The sequence below is a fragment of the Dipteris shenzhenensis genome, chromosome 21 (assembly GCF_047967505.1).
Source record: "Dipteris shenzhenensis isolate YYH24624 ecotype China chromosome 21, Dip_SZ_1.0, whole genome shotgun sequence".
In the NCBI taxonomy this organism is placed as follows: domain Eukaryota; kingdom Viridiplantae; phylum Streptophyta; class Polypodiopsida; order Gleicheniales; family Dipteridaceae; genus Dipteris; species Dipteris shenzhenensis.
Genome location: NC_141616.1, coordinates 8342527 through 8367941, shown reverse-complemented (window position 1 = coordinate 8367941; position 25415 = coordinate 8342527). Strand labels below are relative to the sequence as shown.

The window sequence follows — 25415 nt, the reverse complement described above, 5'->3', positions numbered from 1 at the left end:
TGAAGTAGTTGGTTGGGATGATTGGAAGTCCAGTGATTTAGTAGTCATGCCTCTGGCCAGCATTTCAAACTCCTTTCTCCCACCGCTGTATCAGTAGCTCTGTTTAAAGGCTTGCTAGTAGAGCAAGTGTTGAAATCTCAACAGGCCCTTGCCCAGCGAGCATTTCTAGAATTGCAGCCGCATGAAGCCTCATGGAGGTTTGAGCATTTTTTCAATGCAGCTTAGTACACTTTTGCAAGCTATTACAGCCAATCCCATAAGCCTCAGACCATTTGCGCCAATGAGGAGCTTTGGGCATTGCAAGGCGGAGCTAGCATATTGAAATTTCAGGAGGATGCTGGGCTAGAGCTGCAATGTCAACCCAGCATTCTCAGCCAACCCTAGCCCTCCATGGGTTGCCTACTAGTGGGTTGGGATGGTGGCTCTACTCAACGTGAGACTCCATGAATGTTGCAGGTTGTTTGCATGGAGGATCGCAGTCTTCCAGCGAAATAAAATGCGTGGCCACAGTTGTAAGAGAGCTTCCCAACGCATGCTAGTTTCTTCACTAGAAGCGCTTGTAGGACGACCGCGCCCGAGGCCCAGGCCTCCCCGGGACAGGGTGGTAAGGTGACATCATACATGTTGTTTAGAACACGTGACACTTGTTTTGAGAGAATTGAGTGAAGCATAACGTTGACGTGTATCCATTCCCAATGACTAATCTGGCTTTTACGCAGTGTCTTTTCCTCTGGTCTCGGAACTCTCGGCGTCACTCATCTTTCTCGTACAGATCGGATTCATCTGTGAAACCTTGCAGAAATCGCCATGGGTTGCTCTTCTTCCTCTCCAGGTTTGTCTCTTTGTCGTGCTTTTCCTCCCCTTTCGAGTCCTTTTCCTTCCCGTTGATATTTTGAACATTATAGCCGTGCGAGTTTTGTGGGTTTTGCCTGCTAGACTGGGTTTTAGCTCGCTTTTGGAGATTCCAGGTAACAGCTGAACAGCAGTTTTGAATATAAAACTTTGTAGATTTCTTTTGTGTGAATCATCGTTCCGGAGTTTTTGCACGGGAAAATTTACCTTTATCGTGGTATAAGTAGTCGAAAGGACCGATCCATGACTGCAGTCGTACTATTGAAACCTAGCAATCGAGTGAGACAGTTTTGGCGATTAATTTGGTTGGACTGATCGCTCAACCACAAGTGACGTCTTTGATGTACACAGTTGCAAGGAGAAAAGTTATCCTACTACTCTTCTACTAAGGAGCGCTAGGTTGGACGGGCTCAAGGAGTAGGTTCAGCATTCTGCTGGAGTCAAAATTGTAGGTTGAAGACCTTACGTTAAGTAATGAGCTACCTAGGAAGGACTCAGGAGGAGGTGCCAAATGGTTTATGGAGAGAAAATCTTCAACTGCAGAAGTCATCGTTCTAGTCCCAGCAACTGTCAGATTCAAGTATTCTTTCTTTATGCTAGGGTTTGAAAGGAACAGGAGGTGGAGGTGAGATAGTGAAGATTCTTTTGACACTCCTTTGGTCTGTTTGTCCTTTGGTGACTAGAATGCCTTGATTCCATCAGAGACTTAGAAAGACTTTGCATCTTCATTACATTATTAACGCTCTTATGATGTGACCTGTACCTACTTTTGGGCAATGATGTAGAGTAGTTATATTATGTAGTCCATGTTTCCATGGAGACGCCTAACGGCAGAAGCTTTGCCAGGGTCAAAACCATGCAGATGCTAACAAATTTGAAGCTTTTTTGGATAAATAATGTAATTTTCTTTGCAATTTGCAATTGCTTTTAAAAAAGGATATGAATTCGTTGCCTTGGAGAAACATTGGAATTAATCTCAAGCCATTGTGGAAGAGTTTTTGCACAGTTGAAATTATACTATTGGAAGAGCTTTGCTAAGAGTAATACCTTAGAAGCCAGCACTTGCGTCTAAGCTGCTGAATCAGGGATTTCTTTGCCGAGACACATCTTGCACTTGAATGAAAATTAAACTAGAGCAAAATCCCTTCCATTCATTACATCAGTTTAAATGGCGTCTTTTTCTGAATGCATATAACTAAAACAACTCAAAACATACATGTTGCATCTGCCATTTTTGTGCCTGGCAGCCAGTGTTATATTTTGCCCTTTTTTGACTAATAAAACGATTCATTTATGGATACCGATTCTACTTTTTTTCTAGTTTCAGCAAGGTCTCTTTCACAGGTGACTGATTGAATGCACTTTGTGAATGCAGCCAAGCGATTGCTGGGTACTGGCAGCTTGGATAATACAAAAGCCTTTGATACCAAAAACTTGCGTATAAAGGTTGCCCTTTGCTTTCCCTTGGGGTGTGCTGTAGGTTGAAATGAAGCAATTGTCTGTTACTGAACAATGTGGATGTCTTATAAGCAAAACTCTGTGTATATAATAGATTGAATCAAAGGTGAATTAACGAGGCAGGTGAACAGGAGAGGTAACATTTGACAAAAGTACTGGTTTAATATTTGTAGGGTTATTATTTCCACCTTTTCGCTTCTTCCATTTTACATTGCATTTTAGCTGATGGCATTGTGCTTGTTGTGGACCTTTTTGAACCCCTTCCATCTTAGCTTGCATTCTAGTTGAAGGCATTGTTGTTTGTTGTGGATGAAATCCATCATGACCTACTGCGCGATTGTGTGTCTGAATTGACGGAGGAGGTTTACGGGGCCTAGAGGGGAGGGATTGAATTTTTAACAATCTATTATGATAGGTTTGGAAAAACTTGATATGAAGAGTGACTCAACATCTGTAGGTCCTCCTCAGCCTCCAGTTACTGGGTCAGGGCACAATAGATCTTGGTACCGACCTAGACTTCATAATCAATGCTACCTTAGTGTACTTGATGCAGACGACACCTGTGGATACATCCACTCTCTTAGAGATGAAAGAGGGCACCATTTCCGATCAACCCACCCATGGGCTAGACCTTGGAGGTAGGCTTTGATATATGTAGCCTGATCATGACCATGTCCCCATGATGGGGGCATTTTTCTTGGCCTGCATTTTGTTCCTTAGGTCGATCTCCCCTCTTTCCCATCTTGGATTTTGTGACCAGAATCTGAGGATGACCAGCTCTAGCATATCAAAGTTTTATTTTTGGGGGGTGGTCGCAATTTCAAAGCTTAGTAAGCACTGGGTTTAGTGCAATTTCTTCGTCTGATTTTGAAATCAAATCTCTCATGGCAATGCATTATACTTCTACCGAGCTAAAAGATAAAGAATATATAAGCAGTAGTGCAATTTCTTTGCACACATTTAAAGTGAACTTGCATGTCCTCATTAGATTATTGGCTCTGCAGTTGGTGCTTCTGGGAGATTCAGGTGTTGGGAAAAGCTGTATTGTGCTAAGATTTGTTCGCGGACAGTTTGATCCCTCCTCCAAGGTTTTTCCTCTATGATTTGGTCGTGCTGTAATTACCACCAGCCCCCTTCCCCCTGTCCGTGCCTCCTGCCACTCCTTCACTTCGATAGTCTTTGATTGATCATCCTTCCTTTTATTTGATTCCATCTTGAAGCCTTATGTGGATATTACAGGTGACGGTTGGAGCATCATTTTTGTCCCAAACAATAGCATTGCAGGATTCGACCACTGTGAAGTTTGAAATATGGGATACTGCAGGCCAAGAAAGGTTTTAAAAAAAATCTGAAATCTGGAATTCCAATCATGTAGATCTAGTGCCGTGCAAGCTCTATGACATGCATTTCGAGTAGTGCTTGTGGAAAATAGATGGGATCGGGCATGTGAGTATCCCTGATCGAAGGAGATCTCAGCAGACAAAAGAAGTCATGAACTTATTATCTATGTATTGCAGGTATGCATCCTTAGCACCTCTCTATTATCGAGGAGCGTCTGCTGCAGTGGTAGTTTATGATATCACAAGCCCAGAAACTTTCCAAAAAGCTCAATATTGGGTCAAAGTAAGGAGCAACTCTTGACTCTCTTGACGCATGATCTATTTTAAGTTGAAATTTGAAAAGTACATTAGGTTGATATGTTACCACATGTATGTATATTCTTACCTTCTACATCTGACTTGAAAGCAGGAGCTTCAGAAACATGGAAGTCCAAACATTGTGATGGCACTGGTCGGGAATAAAGCAGATCTGCATGCATCTCGGAAAGTTCCTGCAGATGTATGTCTATATATTTTTTAAAGTTAGGCATTTGTAAATTGTCTATTTGCTCCCCTACCTTAAATATAACTAGAAATTCAATCTTTGATTGTTTTGATGGACAGACTGCTCAAGAATATGCTGAGAGCAATGGCATGTTCTTCATTGAGACATCTGCAAAAACTGCAGATAACATCAATCAGTTATTTGAGGTGAGAGCCCTTCTTTCATTTTCCCTTCTATTTGTGGGTTCCAAATTCTCCATAGAGTGCCTTGCTCCATACTCTTATTGGATGTTGTTCATACTAGTGGAAAACAAAAGCAGTTAACGTGTACTGAGGGGATAGAGAGAGCTGAGAAAGAAGAAAGTGTTTACTGGAAATGTATGAATGACCTAACAGAGAGAGACCATTGGATGATTGTGTAGCTCATTTGTATACCCCGCTAGTGTGTTGGGTGTGATAACAAGTCTCGAGGTATACTGAGTAGCCTCTAAAAGAAACCTTTTAAGTCGAAGTACTCAATAAATCCATGCCCTTGACTCTTCATGTGTCCTTCCCCTTCTGCCTATCTTACCTGCATGCATCATGATAAGCCCTATCGCCTTCTGTCCCTCTGCTCAATAAACCTGCTGTGTGTAGCTGCATTTGGGAGCTGTGCCATCTTCACCACACGAACCTTTGCTTTGATTTTGCTGTTACCTACTTTGGTCATCTGTTAGAGCAGCAGTAGCAGTCCATTGTTTGGCTCTCCTACATTAAGTACAACCTAAACTATAATTTTAATTTGAACAATGCATTGCAAGCATTCCTTTTGGTCGCTCAGGCCCAGGCCTGAGCTCCCCTTGCTATCTTCACTTATGTCCTAGTGATTCTCAATGCTTAGCATATTGGAATTTCTAATTCCTAACTGTTATGCTCAAGTCGAGGTAACATGACCTCGGAAGGGTCAGTCGGCATTTTCCTTTAAAGGATCAATGTTTGTATTCTATTTGTTTGGGCTTCATGTAAAAGATCAAAAAGGAATAAAGGTCAAGGTCCTTGGTGAGGGTGACATGGCACTAGACTAGGTGGATCTAAGGCTAAGGGACCTTAATGCATTAAATGTGCCTAGGGGCAGATGAATTCAAAGATATCCCAAGAGAGGGGTAAATGATGCATTAAGGAAGGACCCTAAATTGAGGACATGTGGCATACTAGATCCATCTAGGGAGTTTGGGGCTCGTTGGAATTAAGTAAGCAGAAAGCTTTCACAAAATGAATCTTTTTGGATTTCAGAAGAGAAGCTTGCAACCAACAAGGTTGGCTGGGAGGATAAACTAAGTGCCTGTGCCCGTGATTCATCGAAAAGCTGGAAGAAATCAGATTGTAATGTGTCATTTGGTATCAGAGCGCAGAATATATTGGGCGTTTGACGACGGATAATACGGAGCCCAAACTCTACGTAGATGGTAATTTGGCAGTTCGTAACTCTGGGTAGCGTGGATGAACAGCGCGCGACGAGGGCTGCTGGGTGGTCATGGAATTAGTTGCCGTAGGTGATGGTGCAACTGTGGGTTCACGTAAGCTGGTGACGAAAAAGGCGACCTTGCGCTAGTAGAAGTCGTAGGAAATGGATGACGAGGCAGTTAAAGCAATCGATGAGCGGAAGTCTGGCGCAAGATGTTTGCTTCGGGATTTTCTTGGATGATTCGATTGTGTGCCAGTATATATGGTTGAGTTACACATGTTACGATGAACATCAAACCAGGCCCTTTGCGTGAACAGGCGCTTAGAAGGAACAGGGTATAAGCACTGGCTCTTTTGAGATTCGTGTGCAAAGTTTTGCCGCGCCTTCAAGAAATGAAGAGAGGACCAAAGCGTAGTCACTCGAGACTAGCAGTTGCCTAGCTCGAGGCCCTGCGCGTGAACAGGCCCTTAGAAGCAGGAAGCGTACCTTGGTGGAGTCAATTGCAAACACTCCACAGAATCACACTTATAGCATACCTCAGCGTGTGTTGTTCGCGTGGAGATACCAGGAGGCTTTCAATTTTTCCCTCTATTTTATTTGGTTAAATTTTTGAAGTTTTGAGGTGTGTGAGTTGGATTGGGAACAAATTTATGCCTTTGGAATTAACGGGCTTGAGGTTTCTTAGATTGCAAGAGTTTCCCTAGTATAGGGAAAAGCGGGTTTGGTTACAGTGTGATATATGCTTTGTCAGCTGTAAAGTTGGTAGTTGGACTTTCGATTTGTAATTACAGTTTCAAGCGGTATTTATTAAAAAAAAAAAAACCACACACAACCCCATTGACCTTGTAATGAAGGTGGGAAAAAGAAGGATTTTAAGGGGGAAATAGATGGGAGAATAGTAGGGGAAATGTGGGAACTGTGGGGGACTATATAAGTCAACCCAAAAGGATTGTAAGGGACTTTTTGATGTGACACTTAATCCTATCTACTCTCCCTTCCTCCTTCCTGCCTACGCTCACTCTCTCTCTCTCTCTCTCTCTCTCTCTCTCTCTCCCCTACTCCCTCTCAATCTCTCCCTCTCTTTCCCACCTCATTCTCTCTCTCTCCTACCCCTTCTCCTCCCTTCTTCCCCTATCTCTCCCCCTTTCTGCTAGTCTATCCCCCTTTCTCTAAATCTGCCCCTACCCCCTTTTCTACATTGGTATCAGAGCCCCCTTCCTAGGGCCCTGTGTCGGAACTAGCTTCAACATCAGGTTGTGAACGCCAAATCCTGCCCAGCCAATGTAAATCTGTCAACGCTCCTATCGACGCCAAATCCTACCGTACGATGCACGTGATTGTTGGCAGAGCGTGGACCATTTGCTAGCTTTAACGAATCCCAGTTCCAACGAAGCATTTGGAGCATTTGTTGGCGGCAACGAATCCTAGCTCCAAGCTCCGTTAAAACTGTTGGCCTTTCAATTGGTAAATCCTGAGGGCTGTGGCACCAAATTCCAAGTCTTGAAGGCATCACTTAGCGTGCGACGTGCAGACCTCGTGTGCTAGAGCTGTGTGCATCCCGATGTGCGCCATCAACCGTGTGACGTGTAGACCCGCGTGCTAGAGCCGTGCGCCGTCAACGAGACCAAGAGCCCGTCCGTCAAATCGTCGAGACGCCGTTCCCTCCCGCGCCCGTGCGCTGCTCTAATCGACGCCGTCGCCGCTTCACGCTTTTTTTTCATTCTTGCAAACCTTAGCCTACAAGGTTTGCTACCTAGGTTAGACTAACAAGGGTTGGGTTAGTTTGGTTAGATTTGGTTAGGTCTAGCTAGTTTTGTGGGTTGAGTTACTTTGTTTAGGTTTAGTTAGTTTGATTGGGTTTAGTTCAGTTAGTTGGCTAGGTTAGGTTAGTGATTGGATAAGGTTGGGTTTAGTCAGTTTGGCTTAGTTGAGACTACCCTAGGTGTCTTAGTTGTCCTATCTCCACAAAACCCCCCCCCCCCAAAAAAAAAAAAGGCCTCTTTTAGGGTACTCCTACAGCCCTATTCTGGGCCTTTCTAAGCCACCTTCGTGGCTCATTTTGAGCCCCGTTTCCAGCCTCTTCACCGAGCTTTCTTCGAACCTCTTCAATGACTGCATTTGAGCCTCTTTACTGACACCTCTCGAGCCTCTACATCGAGCCTTCGACACTTGGCACATTTTCCTCGTGTCACTCATGGCACCCAAACGTGCACCCCGGTCGGATGAGTCATCTCAGCACGGTGACGATGTTGCTCAGCAGGAGCAGATGCCGGTCCCAGAGGGTGCATCTCCTTCACAGGCAGTTTCTGCTATGCCTACCGACACACAGTCTCTAGATGCATTGGCCTCGATGCTTCAGGGGGCTTTTCAGGAGATGGGTCAGTAGTTGGGGCAGCAGCTCACCACTGCTATGGCTATGCACGATACAGCTATCACCCAGATGGGTAAGAACCTTGGGCAACAGATCACTACCGCCATCAGTATGCACGATAAGGGTAAGCAGCCCGCACCCCAGCATGGGGATCAATCGGATAGCCAGGGTGATTTTCCTGACCCACACAGGGGATTTATGGCTGATGGCCGTCGCACTTATGATGTTGGTTCTATGCATGCACCCCAGCATGGGGATTATGTTGATTTTGGTGATGCCTTGCCCGTGCCGCCGAGCACTTCTCTATTGATTCCAGGCCTCCATTTGGCTCGCAGATTTCATTGGTTGAGCCGTCCATTTTGGGCCGGCCCATTGGCACATTTTTGCCAACGGCGAGCATGCCTGGATTGGGTGTTGGGTTTCAGGGCAGTTGGGAGAGGGGCCAGTCCTCTTCTCAACCTTTTTCTATGCCACCCACCCACCGAGATGTTTATGGCAGGCAGACTCAGCAGGGATTGCATGCTTCAATGACACCTCCTGTTAATACATTCAGTCAGACTCAGCTTGCGTATCAGGGAGGTAATGCTTTCAGTTAGATGCACTTTATGCATCAGGGGAGTGGTTCTCCTAACCAGCATGATGCTGGAAGTGGGCAGCATGCAAACATGGATGATATGCTTTCAGATGCTTTACGTTCATATAGGGCTTTGCTTGAGGATGTTCGTAATGAGATGTCCTTTTCACAGTATGTGAGCTTCAAGCGTGAGTATGCTGGTAGTCACTATAGGAATAACGCAGCCAAAGATGTGAAAGATAAAATCTCTGTGCATAAGTTTAAGGGTGACACTCGCACTCCCAATGAGTTGGAGGAGTGGCTCACGAAGCTTGAAGATTATTTCCGCTTCTACCCTAAGAATGATGAGGAGAGGATCATTTTTGCTGGCATGCATTTACAGGATTATGCACATACATGGTGGCGTTACATGCGAGAGTCACCTCAGAAGCCTACCACCTGGAAACAGTTCAAGGAGCTTATGGTCACGACCTTCGTCTCGGCCCTGATCCTTGAACAGTACCTTGCTGAATTCTATGCACTGTCACAAACAGGTACGGTCCAGGAGTACTTGCAGCGTTTTTGGAGACTTTCTTTGTTTGTACAGGATATTTCTGAGAAAGGGAAGTTGCTGCGTTTTATACAAGGCTTAGATCCCTCTCTAGCTGCTGATGTGAGAGCTCACAATCCTCTAACCATTGAGCGAGCAGCCCAGCTTGCTGAGGTGTTTGAGCCAAAACATGCTGGCAAGTACAAGCATGTGTCACGTAGCTTCTATGGTACTGCTTATGATGCTGACAGGAAGACAAATTCTGCTGATTGGATTGATAAGAAACCAGCAGCTGCTTCCTTCCCACGATATCCAACGGTTTCTGGAAGTAAGATGCCATATGCAAAGCCATACAGGCCCATGGATGCAAAGACAGGTGTCAAACCCAGCGCTGGTTTTGGCAAATCAGAAGTTAAACAACATTCCAGAGCCATAATGGACAGTAGGAAGAAGGCAAATTTATGCTTTAGGTGTGGAGAGAAATGGACACCTGAGCACCGAGATGTGTGCAAAATGAAGAATGTCAGCTCAGCCAAACTCAGCATGATAATTGAATTATCTGATGATGATGAAGTGGCTGATGTAGCAGACCCCCATGATGTCTCTCATGAGGAATTGACAGGAGTTCATGATGTAGATGAGTCTCCTGACACAGATGCCACAAAGGGGACTGTTTTTCCTTTTGATCCGGGTGGGGCTATTGAGCAAACCACTCATGTGATGCATGAGATTGATATTCAGCCTACATGTAGCAGGAAAGGCCGTAAGCCAACACTCTCTGTGTTGGAGCATCAACCTACAATGCCTTTTCCTGTCAGAGGTGATGCTAATGGTAATGTTCCTGTGGATGATGAACAGATTTATTGGGATGCCCAGCCTACACTGTATACCATCTCACTACATGCCTTGATGGGTGCCAAAAGTGCTGACACAATCAGGTTGAAGGGAATGATTAATGGCAGATCTGTCCATGTATTGGTAGACAGTGGTAGCACTCACAGTTTCATTAATTGTAGAACATTGCAAAGATTGGGATTAGTTGCTACAGAGATAGACCATGGTCTGAAAGTGGAGATCGCGAATGGACAGCACATGATCAGCAGACATTGTTGCCAGGATGCCAGGATCAAGTTTTCTGATCATTATGAGTTTGTAGGTGATCTTTTGGCATTGGATATGGGACCCATAGATGCTGTCCTGGGTTGTGATTGGCTGAAATCCCTGGGGAAAATCAGTATAGATTTGAATGCTTTATCTCTTGAGTTTTGCCACAAAGGTAATACTGTTACATTGCAGGGCATTGTGAATCAGAAATTGCAGGTCATTTCAGCAAGGCAGCTAGCTAGGGAGCTCAAGAACGAAAGTGCCATTTATGCATTGAATGTCTCTGTACCTCAGGAGGGTGGTATTCCCCATGTGGATAATTGTGAAATGCAGAAATTGCTCTTAAAATTTGGGGATGTGTTTGCTGATATGCCATCTCAGTTGCCCCCAAAAAGAGATGTTGATCATGCCATAGTCCTGGAACATGGTAGTAAACCAATAAACAAGGCCCCGTACCGACTCTCTAAGGTTGAACGGGAAGAAGTGGCAACACAGGTGCGAGATTTGCTTGAGAAAAACTTCATTGCTCATAGAACCTCGCCATTTGCATCTCCAGTACTCCTGGTGAAAAAGAAGGATGGCTCTTTTTGTATGTGCATTGATTACAGAGAATTGAATAAGACCACCATTAAGAACAGGTTTCCTATTCCCATGATTGATGACCTGCTGGATGAACTCAAGGGTGCTCAGTATTTCACGAAGATTGATTTGAGGTCAGGTTACCATTAGATCAGGATGAAAGAGGGTGATGAGCATAAGACTGCCTTTCGTACAGAAAGAGGATTATATGAGTTCAAGGTGATGCCTTTTGGTTTGACTAATGCACCAGCCACCTTCCAGGCACTCATGAACAAGATCTTACACCACCTTCTTTTCAAATGTGTGCTGGTATTTTTCGATGACATTCTCACTTATAGTAAGGATGCACAGGAACACATTGACCATGTCCGACAAGTGCTAGAAATCTTGAGAATGCATCAGCTTTATGCCAAGGCCAGCAAGTGCACATTTATGGCAGAGGAGGTTGAATATCTTGGTCATGTTGTAAGCAGGCACGGAATCAGGGTAGACCTAGCTAAGGTGAAATGCATTAAGGAGTGGCCGCAGCCACAAAATACCACGCAGCTCAGAGGTTTCTTGGGTCTTGCTTCTTTTTACAGGAGATTCATTAGGCACTTCGCCAAAAGGGCCGCCCCTCTCACTGATTTGCTGAAAAAGGATGCCTTCCAATGGTCAGAAGCAGCACAACTCAGCTTTGATAACCTCAAGAATGCCCTTAGCAATGCACCTGTATTGGTGTGCCCTGATTTCTCACGGTCTTTCATTATTGAGATGGATGCCAGTGGCAAAGGTTTAGGGGCTGTCCTAAAACAAGAGCATGGTGTGATTGCTTTTGAGAGTAGGAAGTTTAATGCCAGAGAAATGAATTATCATGTTTATGATCAAGAGATGCTGGCAATCTTGCATGCTTTTGCAAAATGGCACCACTACCTGTACGGTAGCAAGATTAAGGTCAAAACGGATCACAGGACACTCAAGTACTTCTTAATGCAGCCTAATTTATCCATGAAGCAGAAGAGATGGCTGGCTGCAGTTCAGTCCTATGATTTTGACATTGAATATAGAAAGGGGAAAGAGAATGTGGTTGCTGATGCCTTGTCCAGGATGTGGTCATGCAAACTGTCTGCCATTTCCACGCTTCATCAGGAGTGGATACTTGGGATTCAAGAGGAATACATGCAAAATTCTGATGCAGCTCCTATTTTTGTGGAGTTACAAAGTCCGTCCAGCCAAGGACATGTTCGATTTCAGCTCCGCAACGGACTGTTATGGTGCAGGGACAGAATTTATCTTGTGCCAGACTCCAAGTACAGGTTGATGGTATTATAGGAAATGCATTCATCCCCTATGTCAGGACATACGGGTATCACAAAAACATATGAAAAAGTCAAGGAGAGCTTTATTTGGGATGGTTTGTGGCGAGATGTGGTTAAGTTTGTCAGTGAATGTTTGCCCTGCCGACAAAATAAAGTGGACAGCCGGTTACCCGCAGGCCTTTTGCAACCGCTACCCATTCCTGAAGGCAAATGGACTCACATTGCGATGGACTTCATTACAGGCTTGCCTTCTACAGATAAGGGTTGGGATAGCATATTTGTGGTGGTTGACAGGATGACTAAGCAGGCCCATTTCATACCGACTAAAACTCGGTACTCCGCTTCACAGGTTGCCTGGCAATTCATTGAGTATGTGTTCAAGCACCATGGTTTTCCTCAGGAGATTGTCAGTGATAGGGATGCTAAATTTATGGGTCACGTTTGGCAGGAGTTATTCACTGCAGTTGGTACTTCCCTTGCGCCTAGTACTGCTTATCATCCACAGACGGATGGTCAATCAGAGAGGGTGAACAAGTGGGTGGAGGAGTATCTAAGGCATTACTGTCATGACACGCAGAAGTCTTGGGACAAATGGTTAGCATTGGCTGAATTTTGCTACAACAGCACCAAACACCTCTCTATTGGCATGAGTCCATTCGAGGCTTTGTATGGATGCAAAGTGGGAATGCCTTCCAGGGTTGCAGACTTGGCTGTGAAAAATCAGCAAGCAAGGAATGATTTGGAGAGTATGAATGCCCTTCTGCAGTTGGCTAAGAGGAATATGCAGGATGCCCAAGCCAAGCAGAAGAAGTATGCGGATGAACAAAGGAGGTACTTGTCTTTTGAAGAAGGGGATTATGTGCATTTACGTCTCCATAAGAATCGATATTCCTCGCTGAAAGGTAATACCAACACAAAGCTTGCCCACAGGTATTATGGCCCCTACAAAATCATTCGCAAAGTTAGGCAGGTAGCATATCAGTTGGAACTACCCAGTACCTCTAAGATCCATAATGTTTTCCATGTATCCTTGCTGAAACCACATGTCGGACAGCATGTCCAGGTTCTTCCTGAGTTGCCTCCTATGGATGAAGAGGGCCACATAATCTATGTGCCGGAGCAAATCAAGGGCTTCAGAGATCATGTACTCAGGAACAAAGCCTACACAGAATACCTCATCAAATGGAAAGGTTTAACGGAAGATGAGAATTCTTGGCAACCTGAGAGCATTGTGCAGGACTACCCCTATCTCCTACAAAGCTGATCAGTTTCTGTTGTATCCTTCTCATCCAGGGCACCCTCTTGGAAATTTTGAGGGGAAAATTCTTTGGGAAGGGATGGCTGTAATGAAGGTGGGAAAAAGAAGGATTTTAAGGGGGAAATAGATGGGAGAATAGTAGGGGAAATGTGGGAACTGTGGGGGACTATATAAGTCAACCCAAAAGGATTGTAAGGGACTTTTTGATGTGACACCTAATCCTATCTACTCTCCCTTCCTCCTTCCTGCCTACGCTCACTCTCTCTCTCTCTCTCTCTCTCCCCCCTACTCCCTCTCAATCTCTCTCTCTCTTTCCCACCTCATTCTCTCTCTCTCCTACCCCTTCTCCTCCCTTCTTTCCCTATCTCTCCCCCTTTCTGCTAGTTTATCCCCCTTTCTCTAAATCTGCCCCTACCCCCTTTTCTACAGACCTAAATGGAAGTAGAAGAAGAAGCTTCCAGGATGGATCCCGTAGAGTCGAGAGTTCGGCCGACCCCGTAGGTGTCGCGCCCAGCAGGTCATACATTGTCTGGCAGCATTGCAATGTTAGAGGATGCCTTGCAACAGATTTTAGTGCAGCAGTTACAAACCAATGTGGGGCAGTGTGAACTCAGGAAAATGGTGCACAGTATGTCTGCCAGACCATCTCGTGAGGAGAAAGGTAAATCTCCGATGGAACCGGAGTCCAGTGTTCGTACGGTTGAGCCTAGGAGGGCTAAGGTGCCTAATATTGCCAATTATAGGCCAGAAAAGTATTCTGGTCGGATGTTTGACCGTAGTTCTGATATCATTGACACCTGGTTACACAAATGGGACGAGGCATTCGCCATTTGTGAAATTAGGAATGATATGAAGAAAATCCGCGAGGCCATCCATATGTTTAATGAGGTAGTGGATAGGTGGTGGATAAAACAACAGAAAGATGGAGTAGCATCCACTACCTGGGAGGGGTTTAAAAAGGAATTTAGAAAACACTTCCTACCTCCTGACGAAGCATCCCGAGCTTGGGATGAGTATCGAAACCTTCGTCAGAGAAATTTATCAGTGGCAAAATACATTGATAAGTTTAGAGAAAGTGTAATGAAGGTTGATGAACCCCTACCTCAGTCAATCCAAGTAAAAGATTTTATCTTTGGATTGAATGATCGGATAAAGATGGAAGTTCGGGCTAAGTATGCGAACACACTAGATGAAGCAATTGCCATAGCCCTGAACTATGAGGATGCAAAAGGGAACAGACCAAGTGGGTTTGTGCAAGTTGGGGCTCGGTATGGGTACCCAAAGAAAACTGGGTTTAAGAAGAAGTGGATTAGCAAAGGGGGTGCCTCATAGCCTAGTGGTCAAGCCAAGCAGGCGAAACCAGTTGAGACTCTTAAATCAAGTACCACCATTGGAATGAAAAGAAAAGTAACACAAATGGCAGCCTGGGCTTGGTCGAAGTCCTCTTTGAACCCAGAGCAAAGGGAAAAAGCAACGAGAGAAGGCTTGTGTTTTGGTTGCCTTCAGCCTCATTATTGGAAAGATTGTCCACGGAACAAAGATCGTCGGATGGCTGAGATGATGGTCTTAGAATGCGACGTGGAAATGGAGGGAAGTCCCAGAGCAGAACAGATGCAGATTCAGCTAGCGGGATCTTCTCAAAGGTCAGTATCTTTTTTGTTAGGTGTGTCTGTTGCTAAGTTAGTAACTAGCGCACCTGATAATATCCTGTCAAAGTCCGCAGTAACGGGGTATACAGCCTTAATGATACGGAGTTAATTAAGATGAAAGGGCAAGTAGCTAATCATTAGGTCATTGTGTTGTTTGTCAACACACAATGTAATTAACCCCAAGCTCGTAAAGAGGCTGAAACTAAAGACTAGCCCATCTGACTATGCATATACAATCAGGATGGCAGATGAAAGTTCAACTGAATTATGGGACCAAAGGGTTACCCAGTCGGAGCTTCGAATTCAGGACTATGCTGAGAAGCTTGATTTTGAAATGACTAAGCTTGCTCATGTAGACATAGCCCTGGGTAAGGCTTGGCATTCTAAGAAGAATCCAGCCATAGATTGAAAAAAGCACATTTATTAATTCAAGATGAATGATGTGCTGTATTTCTTACGAGGTGAAAGGGATATACCTCAAGGATCGTTGGTTTCCGTGATGGAAATTCAAAAAGATCAAGAAGAGTTTTTGTTTCTTTGTACAGCATCGGTAGAGCTGATTGATGATTCTTCGACTGGCACTGATGTTGTCCAAAATGGAGAGATGGCCAAGTTGGCTGATCAAATAACAGAGGAGTTCTCTGATTGTTTTAGGGATGAGCTACCTTATGGGTTAGCTACCTTATGGTTTACCTCCAGAGCGGAATGTTCAGCATAAGATTGAACTAATCCCGGGGGCATAACTTGTAAATAGACCTCCCTATAGGTTGAGTTTTATTGAAGAGGCGGAGGTGCGAAGACAACTGGAAGAATACCTCAAGTTGGGATAGATTCAACCAAGTTTTTTACCTTTTGCTTCGCCAGTGATATTAAAGAAGAAGAAAGATGATACTTTTCGCCTCTGTATAGATTACAGAGCATTGAATAATATCACTACTAAGCACAGGTATCCGATGGATCGGATCGATGATTTGCTAGATGCATTACATGGGGTCGTAATTTTCAGTAAGATAGATCTTAAGTGTGGCTGCCGAGGATGTGCATAAAACCGCTTTTAGAAGCAAGTTTGGACGTTTTGGTAATGCCCTTTGGACTTAAAAAAGCTCCAGCTACATTCGTCATGCTTATGAACGATTTACTACGTCCGTATATCGGAAAGTTTATAGTATACTTTATTGACGATATTCTGGTATTCAGTAAGAGTATTACTGAGCATTATGAACACTTAAGAATAGTGTTCAATACTTGAAGGAAAGCCAGTCTTTATGTAAATAAAAAGAAAACTATACTGTGTATGATAAGACTTGAATATTTAGGATTCATAATTACTCCTGAGGAGGTAGAAAGGGATCCAAAGAAAGTGGCTGCGATACTGACTTGGCCAATCCCTCAGAGTTTGACTGCTTTGCGATCATTCTTGGGATTTGTCCAATTTCATCCAAGGTATATCAAAGGATATTCCGAAATAGTATCGCCATTGACTGATCTGACCTCAGATAAAGTACTTTTTATATGGGGACAGAATCAATAGAAAAGTTTTAACACCATAAAACAAGCTGTGGTCTCAGGATCGGTGTTAAAAATAGTTGATCCCCAAAAACCGTTTTTCCTTGAAACCGATGCAAGTGGCATTGCGGTAGGAGTAGTTCTCCTCCAAGAGGAAAGGCCAGTAGCCTTTGAAAGCAAGAAGCTTTCTCCCTCTCGACGAAATTGGCCAACTCATGATTAGAGTGTATGAAACATGGAGACATTATTTGTATGGATCAGAGTTTTATGTGGATGTTGATCATGATACTCTGAAACATTTTTGTAAACAACCTGACTTGATAGGCCGCCACTAGGTGGGAAGAACCCATGCAGGAGTTTAATTTGACGATCCGGTACCCAAGAGGAAAGGATAATAAAATTGATGATGCGTTGTCATGCATTATGCATAATATGAGTTTCACGGTATAAGAGAGTGCTCTAATGACCGAGATTAGAGAAACTCAAAGATAGACGAGTTCGTCTAGAGCCTTTGGCCTAAGGCTCATGTGTTTAAACCCGGGGAAAAGGATGACTTGGCATCCAGAAAAGGCCAAACTTATGCAAGATATGCCATAAGGGATGGTATGCTGAAAAGAAATGGCAAGGTAGTAGTACCTAATCAGAATGATCTCAGGCAGAGAGTCATTCGACAATGCCATGATAGCCCATGTGCGGGACATCCAGGAGTCGAGAAGACATATTTCGTGAAGCGAGATTTCTTTTGGCCAAAGATGAAAAAGCATATTCATGAATATGTGACACGTTGTTTTTCGTGTCAAGTAAGTAAGGCAAAACGGGTGAAGCCACCCGGACTTTTACAGCCCTTGGAGATACCACTAGGTAAGTGGGAGAGTATTTTCATGGACTTTATTGTAGGTCTGCCTACAACACAAGGTGGGTATGATTCTATCCTTGTGTTGGTTGATCGTCTTACCAAGATGGCTCACTTCATTCCAACTAGAGAGTCGGTTAGTGCCCCGCAAGTGGCGGATTTGTTTATTAGACATATATTTCGTTTGCATGGATTACCCAAATCCATAGTGTCAGACAGAGATGTCAAATTTACCGGTCATTTTTGGACTGCGGTATTTGAGACACTAAGGACTGAGTTGGGAATGAGTAGTGGGGATCATCCAGAAACGGATGGTCAGACGGAAAGAATCAACCAAATTTTAGAGGATATGCTTAGAGCATATGTGTCATTGAGGCAACATACATGGGACAAATGGTTGCCATTGTTAGAGTTTGCCTACAGTGATAGAAAACATTCCTCTACAGAGTTCAGTCCGTTTGAGTTGAACTATGGTTATAGGCCAGCAAACCCAACTATAGTTGGAGTACCTCAAAAAGTGTCTAGTGCTGCGAACTTTGTGGTTCAGATGCGGGAGATGCTAGTACTTGCGAGAGCTAACATCCGCCAAGCTATGGATAGAGCTAAGGCGTATGCGGATGAAAACTGATCCGCTATCAGTCGGCATTTTCCTTTAAAGTATCAATGTTTGTATTCTATATCAACAGGATTTGCAGTTCACAGAAGATGTTTATGTGTTGCTGCGTTTTGCTAAAGACAGGCTGAAAAACAGCAAGGGAAAGACAGGTTGTATCCTGAACTGAGCCTTCGCTACTATGGATTGAAGAGGATATGCTTGCTGAGGAACTGCCAAAGGTTGAAGAGATGGATGAGCTCCTAATTCCTGAGCAGATCCTTCAGCATAAGGAAAGAAAAGTTCGAGGTAAAGTATCACATTGCTACTTGGTGAAATTCAAGAACTATTATTCACGCGAAATGGTTGGAGGAGGGGGAGCTGGCAAATGTACCCAAGGTTTTGCAGCTTCAGAGAGAGAGAGAGAGAGAGAGACCATCACTCGTCACCCCCCCTTACTCTGAATTGGGTGGTTGATACCATCAACCAAAGTAAAACACAATAATACAATCATTTTTGGGGGACAACCCAGGGCAGAGGACCTCTTATTGACTCTTCAAACATTCATTTTAGAGGGACGACTCAAGGCAGAGAACCTTTAACTCAAACATAGAAATATTTTCATTCATTTTATGCATAGCAAGAGCAAAGAACCCATGATCCCGAAGTAGCTACCGCACAAGAGTGTGCACATCCTGATGCAAAGAGGTATGTCGGTGAAGAACGAGGCTAGGATGCCCTTGAATGATGTGTTGATGAAGTCCATAGGAGCAGCTACCAAGGGAGATCATGTCATGACTCTCAATGTGCCGATCGGAGAGTCACTGAATGCAAAGATCTTCAAATTTGAGCAATTATGCCCAAAGGAGGCAAAATGTCCAAATGAATGTACAAGATAGTAATGAAATTACATAAGTTTTGAGAAATCCCCTAATGTCTACATGCAGAAGACTTCAATACAGCTCAGGGGATGCAAAAAATAGAAATGCCCTAAATTTTGGAAATTAGGGTTTAGTAGAAAATTAGGGTTTGTAAAATTTTGGGGCTTTTCAAAATTTCTTGCAAGAGAGTGATCTTGCAATACTTAGGAGTCCTCAAATCATAAAAGCCCTAGAAATTTTGGAAGATTTGAGTAGATATTGCAAAAATTAACTTTTAGGGCAGTTAGAGGTCCGAAATCTGCATGGAGCAAGTCGTGGGCTGGAGTAGAGGCGAAGTCAGCACCTCCAAAACATCGTGAGCATTAGTAGCTCCAAAGCATGAACTATATGGGCAAGTCGTACGACCTGTACGGCAGTTGGCAGATCGTACGATCAATCATATGGTAGCTACACAAGCAGATGCAACAGACTGGGCAATTGTACAGATGATTGGTACGACAGCTACGTAGGCAGATGCATCATGTCGTACGATCAGTCATACGGTAGGGGTAGTTGTACGGAGGGCCGGTTGTGCATCACATCAGTAGAGTTGGTACGGGTAGTACGGAGGCAACAGCACCAAACAGACCAAATTGTATGGTGGGTGGAGCACGTGGCAGTACATCAAATCGTACACTGTATGGAAAAGTGTACGGTTGCAAGAAGAGGCGGCTATGGAGGTTCTAGGTAGGCAGGTAGGAGTGCAAAGGGCTGCAAGGGAAGGAAAGAGCTTGAGCTAGAGTGATGAATTAGGGTTAGGGCAAGGGTGACATGGTAGTTATGGAAGGTGGCTCTGATACCATGTTAGAAACATGGTGAAAGGAGAGAGAGAGAGAGAGAGTTAGGGTGTGAGGAAATAATGATCAAATGAAGACATGAAGAAGGCTTTCATTCATTCATCAAGTATGACAAGACAAGCTAAGTACAAGCCTTATGTAGGCTACTCACTCACACACTAGCACCTAGTGCATATGGGATAAGTCCCATGATGACACGTGGCACTCACACATAGACTAGTACTAGATCACCTAGTACTACACACCAACACACTCTTTGACTATGATATCTCCAACAATTCTGAGCACTCTCCAGATGTTGTCACGTGGCATTGCGCCACTTGCAGGCAAGGTTCTATGCACCATGGCTGCTTTGACTCTCCTCCAAGCTCTTCTATACAACCAAGTGGATTTGAATTAGCATTTTATGGTTCTTGGGATACTCTTTGCTTATCGTCCACTGTGGAAGCTTGAGGGTGAGAACCTTGTGAAGGGAGATCTCAGTTCAGCTTGTAAAAATCAAGTTCTACCTTTGAAGGACAAAAGTACCCTTGCAAGAGTGAGGGTCATCCAGATTCAGATGGTGTATTCCTCTTGAGTCCTTCATTTCCTTGTCATAGCTACTTGATTGCCCATTCCAAGCTTTGAAAACAAGTAAGCTCAATGGAAGCAACTACTTTCTTTGGAAGATGAAGATCCGAAGCCACCTTGGTGGTTTGGATGATCTAGGAAATAACGATAGCATTGGAGCTAAGGCCTCAGGTATCAGAAATCTAGTTGGGGTAGTAGTGACACCAGTGGTGTATTCCTCTTAAGCCCTTCATTTCCTCATCATAGCTGCTTGACTACCCATTCCAAGCTTTGGAAACAAGTAAGCTCAATGGAAGCAATCTTCTTTGGAAGATGAAGATCCAAAGCCACCTTGGTGGTTCGGATGATCTAGGAAATAACGATAGGATTGGAGCTAAGGCCACAGGATATCAGAAATCTGGTTGGGGTAATGGTGACACTAGCGGATCTAGTTGCAGTCAAGAATGGGGTATGCGAGATGCAGAGCCCGTCGCGATCATTATTGGCACAATTGCGGAGTTGGTCCTCCCTCACATACGATTGGCAGACACGTCAATTTTAGCATGGAATGCTGACGAGATAAACAACGTGGCTAGGATCCTGGACTTGGAAATAGATGAAGGACAGCAATGTTTGCTCAAATTACTTTGGGAACAACGCTGATATCACTTGCATAAGGGAGGTGTCTTTGAGAGGACCTCAGGGATTAGAGTGAGATTGGTGCAGGGACAATGGAGATGGCACACTAGAGTTACAGAGGATGATGAGCTTGTGGAAGCCTTCATGGTGGAGATGGGGGACATCTACAAGTTGAGAGGGTATACTGTCACCAGAGGATTGAGATACAATTGCCTTTTGAGAACTGTGTGGATCAGCCATAGGAATCTCATTGTTAATGTAGGTTACTTAGCTGCATATGAAGACGGGTTGAAACAGACCTCGGGGGCGTAGTGCTTGGCAAGATCCAGGCTGTCCTTAGATTCTCAAATGATGTTAGTACAAGATTGCTCAAGAACATTGGCGTATTGTGATCAAGGATGATGGTGCCATTGATCTTTGGTACTACCCGGATTGTACATATGGCTTGCTTGCACGGGACTGGACCTGAAGGAGCAACTGCAGGCTGAAAGACCAATGAATGAGGATGTCTCCAACTTTTTCATAGAGTGCTTTTCCATGGGAGCTAACGGAGCATTTGCATCATGTGTGGTGGGTTAATGAGAGGGGGTGTTGGGTTTTTCTAGGTCACCTCCCCACCTGTATAACCCCTATCTAGGTCTAGTAAGCAACTGATCGTGAAAGGGTACAGCTTCGCATCAAAGTCCACGAGAACCATGGGGCACATCCGCAAACAACCCATAAGGGTTGGAGCTAGCTCGAGCCACCACCAAGCAGGAGGTCTAGACCACTGCGGAGAGCCAGCCACCCTGCACATACATTGGCTAGTATCTGGGCGGTAGAGAGAGCTTACAAGTTGGAATCACAATGGGGAGAGGCATCCAAGCCTTAGTTCTCATAATCAGGTCGAACTTCAAATTGGTGCCAGCCTAGAAATATGTCCCATACCACAGGCCCTTTCTTCTAGTTATCGCTCCCAGGCCAGCAGGTCTACATCCTAAGGAGAGCAATACTGGGGATCCTTGATACTGTATCCCTAACCCAAGGCCCTAGCTATCTTTAGCAGTGAGCCTTAACTTTAGCATGCAGGCCCAAAGTTGGAGGCCACACGTTGCTATGTTTAGCTCAGCCATGCCTAGATTAGCCATGCCATTCATAGGCTAGCTCTATTTAGCCAAGCCCTAAGGAGGCTAGCTCAATCGTATGGTTTTGATTGTGCATGTGCTCAGGTATAATAATCCCCAGCTAAGGGGGAGGAGCTTTTGTTGTTTATGAGGATCATGTTGATGGGTTTGTCAAACTGCAAAGGAGCACTGTGCCTTACACAGATTTGTGAAGGTTACATTAGACACTGTGAAAAGTAGGTGGGCAACTGCTAGATCATGATGGTGCTATCATTATGCAGATGCCATGTGGGCTTGGGATTAGTCCCCAGATGGAGCACAGTAAGATGTTCAGAGGGTCGACCTCAGTCTGGGTTGGAGGGAGCAAAGACTCTGCTTTAAGAAAGAGACTTGGATCAAATTTCTGATACTGTTGTATAAATCTATATGACTTTAATTATTTCCACAACCATCATCTAGGAAAAAACATGGAGTGTACGACAGAATTGATCTTGCTATTCTGAAGTTCTTTGGATCTTATTATGATCAGTAGTGGTTCCGTAGGATAAAATGACATCTCTGAGATAAATGATTCCATCAACATTTTTAGAAGTTGGCAAAAAAGCTTTGCCTTGAAGACGATCTTCTAGTGCTTCCAAGTGTCTATACTGTAAAGCAATACATACTGAGAAATGACAACAGTTCTCGGAATGAGTCCTTTTTCATTTGCTGGTAGTAGCTGGTGTGCTGAGTAGCAGACAATGCACTGCGTCCATATCATGTGTGGAGGGCAGCCAGGAAGAAGAGCTCAGTATGTGAGTGTACTGCAGCCACAAGGCAACTTCTCAGTGCAGGGTTGGTCCTAGCAGTAGGATGGCCAAGCAATATTGGTGATTGATGGGCAGCATCTATGTGACTGGCCAACAAGTTTGTAATTGGCAAGTTCAGTCTGGTGGACTTGGTACTATATCATACCTTTCCAAGGAGAATAAGGAACTTCAATCAGTCAACTTCTGGAATGCAGGCAAGTCGCGATGTAACAGTAGTCTTGAGAATAGTCATCAGCAGCACAAATAGCCTGTATGGTGATGAGAACCAGCACACGGCCTTGAGGTCCGATCTGCAAGAGCTCCATTACTAAACCAGTAACTGTCTTTTTATATTGTATATGATATTGAAATGTGGGCACTGCTTGCATCCCTTGTAATTGAGATTGGGAATATTTATAAGCCAATGGAGAGATTTTTGCATGGAATGTGAGCGGACCTGAACTGCTAAAAAGCTAATGAAGTGATTTTTGCATGGAATCTCTATGGAAATGGAAACAAGACAAGATGTTCTACATCATCTGCTGTACATAAACCTGTCTGTCCTGATCTCTTTTCATAAATACACATCGAAGTTTGGAATTCAGTGTTAAATTGCCTTCATGTTGGGACAGGAAATTGGGAAGAGGCTTCCACGAGCTCCTCCAGCACAAAGGCCTTGATGATTTCTGGATTCAGTATGATTACTTTGGCAAGAAATACTGGGTACAACTAAGCAGATGGACAGGAGTGTACTTATCAATATGACTTATCATCATTACTGTAACTCTAAGGTTCATTGTACATAATCCAAGGCATTGATTTTGAATTTGGGGTCACACCATTGTTGAAGGCTGCTTAAATATGACTACCTGGTGCAAGTTGTTCATGTCGGCCCTAGAAGATTGGCCACTTGATCTGGAAGCTTCAAGAGCATGCAGGGGTTTAAATCTGAAATGATCTTGGATCTTGAATTTAGTTGCCTTTTTGTAGATTAGTGATGTCCACTGCGGGCTCTATTAATTGATCTTGCACTTTGACAAGAAGAGCAAAGTGTGGTTTTCTATCAATGATATAGTACAGCTGTAAGTTTTCAAGCTGAACTATTTGCGTGTGTGCACATGTGCACATTGCAATAATTTGGATTTCTGACACAATTATAGTTCCTCTGGCAAGCTTTACTGGAAGTTCAAGTCTTAAGGGTCTTACTGCTGGTTTTTGAAACAAGGTAACATTTTTTAACAATTTAGTCTAAAGTGCTTTTACAACATAAGCTGAAAGCCCTGCCACAAGGTGAAGCAAAACAGAGAATCGACAATTCTGCCGAGAGAGAGAGAGAGAGAGAGAGATTCCTATTTGTTGGTCGATTTTGTTTCTTGATTTGTTTTTTACTTTTTGCTTAGTCACCTTCTTCCTTTTCTCATTATTTCTTGTTTTCTCTCTCTTTTGTTTATTTGACATATTTTAATAAGCATTGGGTTTGCCCAAGAGACTCTATGGGTCTTTAGAAACCCAGTATAGCTGCTTATGCTTGGGCCTTGACGACGACGTAAGTGTTGCTTTGCTTGCTAAGTATGTCTCCCCTTTGTTTTTCAAAATAATTTGTTGCCTCATTTTTCTTCTCTTTCTTTTTCTCTTTTATTGTCTTTGTATGATTTTGGACTTTAGAAGAACCAAAAATCTAGACTTGTCCGATGGGATATATTCTAGTCTTACAAAGGTTTGGAAACCTCATTAGTGTTGTAAACACGTTCCAAAAGTTTGCCCCTAATTGCCATACCATGTGACAAAGAGGACCTTTTGTTTGTCATGTATGGAGCATGTGCATGCTTATATGGTTCAAGAAAATAGTTGTTGAACCTACTTATTGTGATCGCCACACAATCAAAATGGGTGTCAAGATTGGATGTGTATAGAAGTGAATAATGGAGTGATTTTGTTTTTTTCTTTGAAAAGATTGCATGCAATATGCTCAGTGCATGCGGGTGTGGGTGTTTTCATTCTTTCATTTTGATGCAAGCTTCTAGCCATAATGAAACATGGCTTGGCTTTATGTGAACGGTAACAACGAAGTAGATAGTCACAAGTAAGTTAATTGTTTGGGTTATGCAATCTGATAATGAGACTTTAATGTACTAAGGATGCAAAGAGACTTTACAAAATTACTAGAATGGAATCATGATAAGAGTATAGACACATAAATAGGCAAAAAAACCCACATGTTGAATTCTTCTTTAAAAGTGCTAACACACATTTAGAGACATATTTTACTTAGAAATTTGTGAAGAGTTTTTTGATTTGACCAATGTGTTAGCCTAAAATGTGCCTTGAAAATCTTGCAAAGAGGAAACATAGAATTTGTCTTTTATATCGGCATAAAATATGTAAAATAATACTTGATTGACAATACACAAGCTTACTTATATGTAAAGTTGCTAAGATCCTTATTTTTGGCTAGCTATTAGGTTTTGTGATGGATCTACTAAATGTAATTCAAACTTTGAAATTCAATGAGCAGCCTCTTTTTATATACATGAGCATGCAATGAATTAGGTAATTTGTGATTGATTCAATCGGGATATCGATTGACCACCACATTTGATACTTGAAGATGCTAGCTCTTGATCATACTTGGTAGGAAGCAAAGATCTAATCTATGAAAATGCAAACACCTCTAGGTTTTCTCATGACGAACATTCAAGCAAAATATGGTTGGTGCAATACTTAAATGT

The 25415-nt window shown here is 43.5% G+C and overlaps 2 protein-coding genes across 2 annotated transcripts; both read left to right on the top strand.

The window, feature by feature from the left end:
• The first annotated feature begins 681 nt into the window (after window positions 1-681).
• Window positions 682-23921, top strand: ARA6 (Ras-related small GTP-binding family protein). Its single transcript, XM_087392294.1, has 8 exons — window positions 682-832; window positions 2228-2298; window positions 3315-3398; window positions 3550-3644; window positions 3828-3933; window positions 4060-4149; window positions 4254-4340; window positions 23319-23921. Exons 1-8 carry the CDS (start codon window positions 808-810, stop codon window positions 23364-23366), a joined length of 606 nt encoding a protein of 201 aa, XP_087248420.1. The 5' UTR covers window positions 682-807; the 3' UTR covers window positions 23367-23921.
• LOC147888452 (uncharacterized) lies at window positions 8705-20819 on the top strand. The gene is made up of 2 exons (XM_087392119.1): window positions 8705-10650; window positions 20424-20819. The coding sequence occupies exons 1-2, from the start codon at window positions 8893-8895 to the stop codon at window positions 20817-20819; spliced, it is 2154 nt and encodes a 717-aa protein (XP_087248245.1). The 5' UTR covers window positions 8705-8892.
• Window positions 23922-25415: the final 1494 nt, after the last annotated feature.